This window comes from Rhinoraja longicauda, chromosome 25 (assembly GCF_053455715.1).
Source record: "Rhinoraja longicauda isolate Sanriku21f chromosome 25, sRhiLon1.1, whole genome shotgun sequence".
Taxonomy (NCBI): Eukaryota; Metazoa; Chordata; class Chondrichthyes; order Rajiformes; family Arhynchobatidae; genus Rhinoraja; species Rhinoraja longicauda.
In genome coordinates, this window is record NC_135977.1 from 19,175,901 (window position 1) to 19,187,353 (window position 11,453).

The window sequence follows — 11,453 nt, forward strand, 5'->3', positions numbered from 1 at the left end:
CCTGTTCTCCAGTCTGAAGGAGACTCCCGGCCTGTAATGTCACCTATCCTTGTCCTCCAGAGATGCTGCCTGACCCACTGAATTACTCCAGCACTTTGTCTTTTTAATTCAAGATTGACCACTATGCAATACACTAGTTGTCCCATCATCATGAATCTACTGCCCAGAAAGTCAGCACATAACACAGTTCCCCATGAATATCTTGCTGATGCAATAGAGATTGCAATAGTGATTTAGAAACTCCAGTTTATTACTAAAGATATATAAAATTAAGAGCACTGTCATATTCATACTATATTTATTCTTGATCAATCTCCTGTGGGTGTAAAATTCCATCATTCCTGAAGAAAAGATTTTGAGCATCTTCCGAGAGATGGTTAAGTGTGTGGATGGATGGAATAGAAGGTTGCCTTATTTTACTGGATAAACCAGAAGCAATATGCACGATGATCCTTCTCTGTAGAGGTTTTCTGTGTTTGTAACTGCATTGGTTTACAGAGAGCAATCAACTATACGCTTAAATCGAGCAGATGTTTTTGTCAGAACCACTTTTCCAAGATATCCTCGGGGACATCTGACTGTTGTGCTTGTGAATAATGAATGTATCAGAGTACTGTTCTGCTTCAGTTGATCCAGTTGAGTTTCTGATCAATGACCCCAGGTTATTGATGCTCTGCAACTCATTGATGGTATTGCCATTGAATATTGAGGGTAAGTGATCAGGCACTCTTTCATTAGAGATAAGCAGATGGCACCTTTTGCTTATCAGCCCATTCCTAAATGTTGTCCAGGTCTTCATGAATATGGGCATGGATGTGTCATTTAATGAATTGTGAATGGAATTGACCATTGTGCAGTAGTCAGTGAACACCTTTTCAGATCTTGTGATCGAAGAAAGATTGTTGATGTAGCAGCTAAAGATGATTTGGCCCAAGACATTGCTCTGAGGAATTTCTGCAGCAATGTTTTGGCCTGGGATGATTGATCCTTTGTTGCTCCAACCATTGGAGTGTTTCCCTGTTTCCCATTCACTTTAGTTTTATCAGAGCTTCATGATGCCACACATTAGCAAATTCTACCTTAATGTCACATTTCCTGTGAAATTCCTGTTTGGGCCAAAAGTTATGCCAAGGTCTGAAACAATGTTTTTCTCACAAAACTCACGCCTGGCATCAGTTAGCAGGTTTATGATAAGTAAATGTGGCCTGATGGCCCCGTACCATTGCATCGCTGATGATTGAAAGCAGACTGATTGAGCAGTAAATAGCTGGATTACATTTGCCCTTTTTAATGAAAAGGACATACCTGGGCAAGTTGTATATTGAGCAGTTGCCATTGTAACTCTTCTGGAACAGTTTGGCTGGAGGTGCAGCTAGTTCTGGAGCTTGTCAACCCAAGTGCTACAGCTGGGATGTGGTCTGGTCCCATGGCCTTTGCTGTCTTCAGTGCTGTCAGCTGCATGGAGTGCATTAAATTGGCTGCAGTGATGGAGAGGAGACCGAGGTGAACCTTCAGCTCCGCTGGCTGAATGTGGCTGCGACTCCTTCCACCTTTACTCTACCATGTGCGTTGGTTCATGCCATCACTGAGGATAATCATGTTTGGCTCCACTTTGTTTCATTGTTACTACTATTTGCAAATAGAGGTGGTAGGACAGCAGAACATCGATCTGATCCATTGATTACAAAATCCTTTACCTCTGTCCACTGCATGGTGTTTTTGCTCTTAGCACTCCTTAAGCTGTCTTGTAGCTTCACTAGGCAGGCACCTCATCATTTTGAGCTATGCGGTGCATTGAACCTTAGCTGATTGCAAAGGAATTTGCTAGTCCACGAGCTTAAAGGTTGTGTTGACATACAATTCACCTGCTATTGTTGGTTCATTTGCCTATTGAATTCCTGTTTCAAGGGGCCGTTCTTGCTTACTTACCTCAATTGAAATGCCGGGCAACACAATGAAGAGTTTCCACAAGGATCACAGTGACCATGTGTACCTGTGCTCTCATGGGCAGATGTATCTGTCGCAAGTAGATTGATGAAGACGTGGTCAATGCGTTAATTCCCTCACTGCCTGTCGTGGAGGACTCGGCCAGCTCTGTTAGTGGTAGTGCTACCACGCTACTCTTGTTGCTGAGGTTTGAAGCCCCCACCCAGGTTACATTCTATACCCTTGCAGGTTTCACATTTCTTCCCCGTGTTTCTCAGCATGGAAGAGCACTGAATCATCACCAGAGGGAGGACAGTGCAGACGCGAGGAACTGCAGGAGCCCCCAAGTTTCTCCCAACACTTCATGTTCTGTAGAGTAGCTACTGCTCAGATTCCCTTGTCCGTGTTTGACCCAATGCCAGGAGACTTCATGGAGTCTGGAGGTCAGTGTTGAGGACTCCATGAGGGCTTCCTTCCTGCATATCTGCCACTGCTCTGCCCCCCTTGACGAGTCTGCCCCCCCGGCTGGGTGAAGACTCGCACGGTTATCTTGTTAGTGGAGTCTAGCACAGTCTGTGGAGATGGATTCTGTGACTGTTAGAGGTTGTTGCCTGATTCAAGTATGGGTCAGCTGTCCTCATTGAGACTCCTATCTCCAGGTATTTGTGAGGAAGACTTAGCAAGATCTGCTTCTGAAATCTTTTTTAAATAGGAGCATTTCAAGTCAATTAACATGTATGGCAACATCTGTTTTGGGCAGCTTACTGGGTCTGGAGGCAGCACAAAGAAATGTGGCGATTCTTTGTTTTCCTTTCTTGGGAAATGTAATTATTTTCCTTTTCTTAATTTAATGAAAGATGCTCCTGGGTCCCATCAGAGTTGTAGTTGAATTCAGTATTGCTTTAAGACGTGTCAGATCTGTTTCCTGAATGAACTAATTTATACAGCAGAAATGGTTCTCCCTTTGATCTCCAGTAGCGTATGCCATCTCCTGAATTTGAATCTTGTCTGTTCTGCTTTGTCCATTACATTCAACCTTGAAAGCTCTTTGGTTATTTGAAACCATTAACTTTAATTTGTAAAAAGCTCTTTGTCAAGCTGCAAATTAAACGAAAAAAAGAGTTTACTGACTAAATAAATATTCAACCTTGACTGGTTTGTTTTCACACTATAACGTTCTCCTTTAAAAATCAACTTGGATTATATAAACCATTATTACACACTGAGTGTATTTGAACTTCGATGAACTAAAATATCACTATCTGATTTTTATATTTTGCGACAGTAGACACAAAATGCTGGAGTAGCTCAGCGGGACAGGCAGCATCTCTGGAGACAAGGATTGGGTGACGTTTCGGGTCAAGACCTTTTTTGTTTGCTCTGGTCTAGAGAGCACAACCTCCCTATTTAATGCCTTTAAAGTGCCTGAGAAATAATCTATTCAAAATAAATTATTTAAATCAATGCTGTTGCATGCTGGGTTTTTATTAATTAGGAACTGTCTGGAGTAATAGTAAGTAATGCTGGGTATTATGAAGACATAAAGCACAATACAATTAAAATGAATGATATGGAGGTCTAATGACCATATCAGCAGTTTATAAATTGTTTTAAATCACTAATGATAAATTTCTTCACAAAATGCTGGAGTAACTCAGCAGGTCAGGCAGCATCTCAGGAGAGAAGGAATGGGTGACGTTTCGGGTCGAGACCCTTCTTCAGACTGCTGAGTTACTCCAGCATTTTGTGAATAAATACCTTTGATTTGTACCAGCATCTGCAGTTATTTTCTTACATTGATAAATTTCAGTAGCTTCAGATGGCACAGTGGCACAGCGGTAGGGTTGCTGCCTTATAGCGCCAGAGACCCAGATTCGATCTTGACTACAGTTGACCAAGTGGGTTTTCTCCGGGTTCTGGTTTCCTCCCATATTCAAAAGATATGTTGGTTTATGTTAATTGGCTTCTGGAAATTGTAAATTGCCTCGTGTGCAGGATAGTGCTACTATATGGGGTGATCGCTGGGCGGCATACACTCGGTGGGCCAAAGAGCCTGTTCCCACGCTGTATCTTTAACGTCTAAAGAAAAGTCTAAAGTTGTTAACATTTATTGTTTGTTTGATTGGGGTAAATTACACGAGGTTTGTATGAAACGTGTACAATCTTTTTCTTGTACAAAGCATTCTAAATATTGTGCCTGTCATAGCAAATAAAGATATTGGACTATGAAGGATTTAACTTATCCCTTTGAAACTTAAGGTCATTGGGTGGGATTAATTTTGTTTTCTGTGTCATCAAAAACTTAATAAAACTCAATTTATAATGGACCAATGTCACCTAATTTAACAGAATATTGTATTTATAAATTTAATTCTTGCAATGTATTTAATTGTATTCCATTTAAAGTTTTATGTTTAGTCTTAACTGCTGTAAATAAGAGAGAATGCAAATGTCACGTATTCATTTTATCTGAAATTGATCGCTAAGATCTGTGCAGAACCAAACTTGGCTATCATGAGGTGCATTTTCATTCTCTCCGAAGCTGTTCTCAAAAATTAATTTTGATGCTGATGACTTCATGATAAGCACCAGATACTGAAAACATTTAACAATAGAATTTGTTCTAGGGTTTTCACTAATTTGGCTTAAAATGTGCTTTCTTAAATTACAGATGCCGTCACTGATAAGCTCTTTAACAATAATATATTTACTGTTGCAAAGAGGAATGTTGAAGGACAAGATATGTTATATCAGTCTCTAAAACTGAGCAATGGAATCTGGGTTTTAGCAGAGTTAAGAATCCAACCTGGCAACCCTAACTACACGGTAAGTGTTGAAGAGCCTGGCGTCTCCTCTCCCTTTGTGCTTTCAGAAGTTTTACTTTAATATTTGAAATTCTAACCTTGTGTGTTGTAGTATTGTTGGGAATGGGGCGAGACGGTGTTGTATGTTTTCCCATCAATGGTGTGTGTGTGGATATACTTTTACTGCACTTACAGGTGTCGCAGTTGTTGCCATTCATTTAGCAACCCAGAAAACCATTCACGTCAACCTATGCTTATTGGCAGCAAAACAAACAACCACTTGAGCATTTTTCATTTAACTATTTGAAATAAAATCACGATGATCATAAATGTTTCCTATTTATATAGAGGATGATGTTCCATTTCTAAATTTTAGGTTTAAAAATCCAGTGAAGATTTTAGTTTTAAAACTCGCTATACTTAGTTTTTGTTTAGAGCTTAACTGCTTTTAAGTATTAAATTTAGCATTGCAATGATGTAACTTAACTCTTTGGATTCTCTGTTGCCTTCTCCAGTAAGTGTCATTGTGTAGTCTCCCCAACGTGTGTGTTAATGTTTTGCAGCATTATATCCCAACATGCCATTAGCATTATTAATCAAGATTAGATTTTTATATTTCTGTTGGGGAAAAGCTGTAGTACTTTATAGTTATGTTTTTTTCCTTTGTTGCATGCCTGCCGTGATGGTTTTGTCCTACTGGTCAGGATTTGGAGGTTAGCAATTCATTTAATTTTAGTCAGTTGCAAAAACTTGCCACTTCCATTCTTTGCCCTGTGCTTATGCAGTGTCTATTTTGCAACGCTTTGCTGGCTTAGCTTTTTCTGGATCCTGTTTTTATAGTCACTGACCTATGATCTTATGACTGGACCAACCTATTATCACCAACTTCCCAAATAAATAGCCGGTTAGATCTTTACATTCATAAACTGGGGCTTTGATTTGATTCATATGATGTTGAAATCATTTTCTATAACTGATTATGATGGTGTGGTCGGCATGAACAAGGTGTACTGAATAGCCTGTTTCCATACTGGAGAGCTCTGATTCAAAATGAGAAATTTGGGGGAATATGAAGAATATTCTGTCAGTACTCCCAGGAGCCTAACTGTGAATTAAACATTGTATTTAAAATATTTCTAGTCAGAAAATTATAGTCCAGTTTGTCATTCTCATAAAAATAATTTATCTTCATAAATTGAAAATATTGTTTAATTGAAATGTGAGCAAGGATAATGAAAGGTGCAGGGTTATTATTTTTTTAGATGTACAATTCAATTATCAGACAATGGGTGGTAATTTTTTGCCCAAAGTACAATGAGCAGTTTTTTTTTAATTGGCATGAGGGGGAGAAATTCAATTTCAAGAGAACTGTTGAATTTCTTATTTGCTAACAGTATCATTATTTCAGCATTAGGAACTGACTATAAAATGTTTCTTGAGTTGATAACATCTTGTATTATCTGTTGCTATATATATATATATATATATATATATGCACAACAGATAATACAAGATGTGTGTCTATATATATATATATGCACAACAGATAATACAAGATGTGTGTCTATATATATATATATATATTCAAAGCATTTTGTGATTCTAATTCAGAAAGAAACGTGTGCATGTATAGAAATGTACGAATAAAGCACCAAAGCCTTTATAAAATACCCATGGTACTTATCCTGCAGTAGTGCCTTGTAAGGAATGCATTTATATGAGGGTGAACAATTCATCACGTTATTCATTCTTTCAGGTTTACGTGTCTTTTCTGCTTGCCACTTTAAAAATCACTCTATTACATTTATTGTGTGCAGTCTAAAGGAAGATGTCATACAATTTCCTGCTTCCTCCAATGGATTTCTAGCGAGTGTAAATTGAGCATCTGCTTTATCCATTTAAAAGGATTTGTTACACCCATGGCAATGCCTTTCACAAATAACCTCCAACCATTCCCAATGTGTACTGCTTCAGTGAACCGGTGCCTGTGACCTTCACTGATGACAAATTGGATTATTCATACAGTTTAATGAAATAGAGTGTTTTTTTGCCTTCATTGCTATTCAATAGAGCCTTGCATTTGAAGAGGCTGTTTCATTACTTGCTATTTTTGTACTTGTCTGCTTGTATGAATGAGCAATTGGCCAGCCAATGATTTGCTGTGCTGAGTTCTGCTAATTTGATCAATGTTAAGTTTACAAAATGCCAATTGTGCTTTTTCTTGAACAGATGGAATGGTAACGACTAAATATGTTTTTTTAGTATTAAATGCGTAGATAATAAAAATACATGGCAGTACGGCCATATTTTCACTTAAAAATATGCACATTTGAAATGTGATGCTTCCAATGAAATGGTATGCATTCCATTTTTCCAATCTTCAAACATGTTCTTGCAGCCTAATAAAACTGGGACATCCTAAGGCCGCGAGAAGCTTTATAGAAATGTCTGTTTTGGTACAGTGGCAAATGTCTGCCTTACACTGTTTGTGTTATTGGCTTTGTCTTTGTTGCAGTTATCGTTGAAGTGCAGAGCCGCAGGGGTAACCCAACATGTTTTCCAGGCATATGAGATAATGTTGAAGAATTAAGCAATTTGATGACCTGAATCTGGCAGAAGATCTCGGCGGTTGCGGTGTTTAATTTTCCTTGTTTGTTTCAGAAACCTATAAGCACTGATAATGGACAGAATTTATAAATGTGACACCTTGGTGCCACTGAAGAAGTTGTGTTATTGTGAAGGGCATTTCTTGTGTACTCAAGATCCGAGTATACTGACCCATTGACACTAAAGTCTATTGTACAATCTTAGTATATCTAAATCCATTATTCTGCTAATAACCAGCTTTAAATACAAGATTCAGATATTTGCAATGTTGATTTGTCTCAGAACCCAGTCATATGAATGTAATGTAATATCATGACATGGTGATTTGCGGCGTAAGTGAAGAGGCTGTGCTCTGTCCACCACCATTCCAGCTATAGGGTAATCGTCCTTGTTTAAATTTGTACCTTCCTCATGATGTGCGGTGTGACTTTGAAATTTTGTGGTATGACATTTTGTGTATTTGTACACTAGTAATATGATTCATGCTGATAATATATGCTTTGGGTTCCACCATTGCCGACAAGGTGTTGATCAGTAGTCATATCAGAAATAAACTGGACTTGTGGGGGAAAAACTACCCAGGTGGCTGATTTGAATGTGTAACAAAACATCATTTTTAATCACTTTATTTTCCAACATGACTTATCTGATGATGCATAAAAGTTGGAAACAATTAATATTTGGTCTGGTTCAAAGTAACTTCATTTTAGGCTCCATTGCTCCATTTTTATTTTAAGATGTTTTGCACAACAATGTTCAAGCTAATTACAAATTAGGGTGGCGCAGTTGGTAGATCTGCTGCCTCTCAGTGTCAGAGACCCGGGTTTAATCCTGACTAAGGGTGCTCTCTGTGTGGAGTTTGAACGTTGTCTCTGTGACCCTGTGGGTTTCTTCTGGGTGCTCCGGTTTCCCCTCACATTCCAAAGACGTGCAAGTTTGTTGGTTAATTGGCTTCTTTAAATGGCACCCAGTGTATAAGATGCACAGTGTGTAAGATGTTCAAACTTATTGAGATTCCAGCTCTGTTATCCTTTCGTAAAGGTTGCCCACTCGTACGCTTGTTCTTCCTCGGCCCATCTGTTCGTGTCTCCTCCACACACAGCTGTTGCACGCTGCTCCCATCCGCTGCCTGGTTTACAGCATCCTATTCCACCGTGCTTAATCAGCTAACTGGCTGCTGTTTTCCCAGTGCCTCATTTTAAATTGCCCTTGAGTTGAAATACCACGATGATCTTGCCTCTCCCACTGACATCCTGCATTGAAACATCATCCTTTTGCACCACCGTTCTGTCATCTAGAACCCACATTGTGAAATTCCTAAATTCCTACCTCCTTCATTAAGCTAATCCTTGGTAACCATTTGTTTTATTATTTCCTTTAATATTTCCTTTGGTTTGGTGTCTTTTTTTTAAAAAGGTCTTTTGGAATTTCACTCATTCACGAAAGTACCTCAGGACAAATTTTCAAAGCGAAAGAATTTTCATTTTAGTCTCAATATAAATTTGAAATCAGTGTCTCGGAACGGATAACAGGAATGCAATGTAAGCTGTGATTGACCACTAATATACCATCAATCCATCGAGTCTTAGAGTGTTCTTGATTGCCCAGAAGGACGACGAAAAAGGAAAGAAAATTATCTGTTACCTGATCACCAAATTACACAGTCATTAAGTGGCTAATAAGGTCCAAACTAAGTAGGGATATCAATCCTGCATCTCACTTTTGTCGTTGAAATACTGCCTGTTAGGATTAGCTTGAGCAAATAAGCAGAAATGTAAACACAGGATGAGATTTAAATCACCAGTGCTCCAAGCATAGCTACATTACCACCACAGTGATGTCAAGAATGGGAAAAGTTATCGGAATCATACTTGACAGGCAACAGCCACTGCCTGGTGGGCAGGCAGGCAGGGATGAGTAGGCTGCGAGTCTAGTTTAGAGATGGAGCGTGGAAACAGACCCTACAGCCGACCTAGTCTGCACCAACCACTAGTTCTACCTTACATAGAAACATAGAAAATAGGTGCAGGAGGAGGCCCTTCGAGCCAGCTCCGCCATTGTGATCATGGCTGATCATCCACAAACAGTAACCCGTGTCTGCCTTCTCCCCATATCCCTTGATTCTGCGAGCCCGTAGGGCTCTATCTAACTCTCTTTTAAATTCATCCAGTGTATTGGCCTCCACTGCCTTCTGTGACAGAGAATTCCACAAATTCACAACTCTCTGGCTGAAAACGTTTTTTTCTCACAGTTTTAAATGGCCTCCCCTTTATTCTTAGACTGTGGCCCCTGGTTCTGGACTCTCCCAACATTGGGAACATTTTTCTGCATCTAGCTTGTCCAGTCCTTTTATAATTTTATACGTTTTGATAAGATCCCCTCTCATCCTTCTAAATTCCAGTGGATACAAGCCCAGTCTTTCCAATCTTTCCTCATATGCCGGTCCCGCCATCCCAGGGATTAACCTCGTGAACCTACGCTGCACTGCCTCAATAGCAAGGATGTCCTTCCTCAAATTAGGAGACCAAAACTGCACACAATACTCCAGATGTGTTCTCACCAGAGCCCTAGACAACTGCAGAAGGATCTCTTTACTCCAATACTCAAATCCTCTCGTTATGAAGGCCAACATGCCATTAGCTTTCTTCACTGCCTGCTGTACCTGCATGTTTACATTCAGTGACTGGTGTACAAGGACACCCAGGTCTCGTTGCACTTCCCTTTTACTTAATCTGACACCATTGAGATAATAATCTGCCTTGTTTTTGCCGCCAAAGTGGATAACCTCACATTTATCTACATTGTACTGCATCTGCCACGCATCTGCCCACTCACTCAACCTGTCCAAGTCACCCTGCAACCTCCTAATATCCTCTTCGCAGTTCACACTGCCACCCAGCTTTGTGTCATCTGCAAATTTGCTAGTGTTACATTATTTCCATCATCCAAATCTTTAATATAAATTATATTGTAAATAGTTGTGGCCCCAGCACCGAGCCTTGTGGCACTCCACTCGCCACTGCCTACCATTCTGAAAAGGACCCGTTTATTCCTACTCCTTGCTTCCTGTCTGCCAACCAACTCTCTATCCATGTCAATACCCTACCCCCAATACCATGTGCTCTAATTTTGCCCACTAATCTCCTGTATGCGACCTTATCAAAGGCTTTCTGAAAGTCCAGATACACTACATCCACTGGCTCTCCTTCATCCATTTTACTTACACACTCGGGATAATTTACAGAAGTCAATTAATGTACAAACCTGCATGCCTTTGGAATGAGGGGGAAAACTGGAGCACCTGGAGAAATCCCACGCAGTCATGGTGAACATGCAAACTCTGTACAGACAACACTTGCAGTCGGGATCGAACCTGAGCCTCTTGCACTGTAAGGCAGCAACTCTACCGCTGTGCCACCGTGCCACCCTTGTCCTTGGCATCAGGTCAAATATGGACAAGGAAATGGATGTTTATCACCTCCTCTTCTCCCTTAGCTGGTGAATCAGTACCCTTGCTGCTTACAGTAGTTCCTCCAAGGACCCCACAATCAGAAGCCAATCTTCATTTGCCATTTTGATTTGCAAAGCACAGTGAAAAGGATCTCTTTAGAAATGTGAAAATTTGTCTGAAGAAGGGTCTCGACCCGAATCGTCACCCATTCCTTCTCTCCAGAAATGGTGCCTGTCCCGCTGAGTTACTCCAGCATTTTGTGTCTACTTTTGATTTAAACCAGCATCTGCAGTTCTTTCTTACACATCTCCTAGGAGAACTGGATACAACAAAGGCTATGGAACCAGGCACTAACTTGGCTGTAGTGGTGAAGGCTTGTGTTCCTGTTCAAATGTAGTCACAATATAGGCGGCATCTACCTGACAGTCTGGAAAATGGTCCAGTTATCCCTTTCAATGTCTCCCCCCAAGAATAAACACATTACATCCAACCAGACAGACTGGATGGTAATGAGTCTGCTTTGAATCTTCAGCAGTTAATAATGTCACTGAGGCTGGCTGCCACACATGACACCTGCCCACTGGAGCTCAGTCTGCATGTGGCCTCCCTCTGGCCCAGGACTGAAAGCAACCAGGAGAACCACCCCCTCCCCAAGTACCTTTCCC

General features: G+C 40.3%; 1 protein-coding gene across 2 annotated transcripts in view; it reads left to right on the plus strand.

Annotated features, from left to right (window-relative positions):
- ap1b1 (adaptor related protein complex 1 subunit beta 1) overlaps positions 1 to 8,144 on the plus strand; it is a 62,578-nt gene extending 54,434 nt beyond the window's left edge. Inside the window, exons 21-22 of one of the 2 annotated variants that reach the window (XM_078421538.1) lie at positions 4,598 to 4,752; positions 7,246 to 8,144. In XM_078421538.1, coding sequence (XP_078277664.1) covers positions 4,598 to 4,752; positions 7,246 to 7,320 — 230 coding nt within the window. In that variant the 3' untranslated portion in view covers positions 7,321 to 8,144. The remainder of the gene's footprint in view (positions 1 to 4,597; positions 4,753 to 7,245) is intronic. The other variant, XM_078421537.1, reaches the window with a different exon arrangement.
- The last annotated feature ends 3,309 nt before the right edge of the window (positions 8,145 to 11,453 follow it).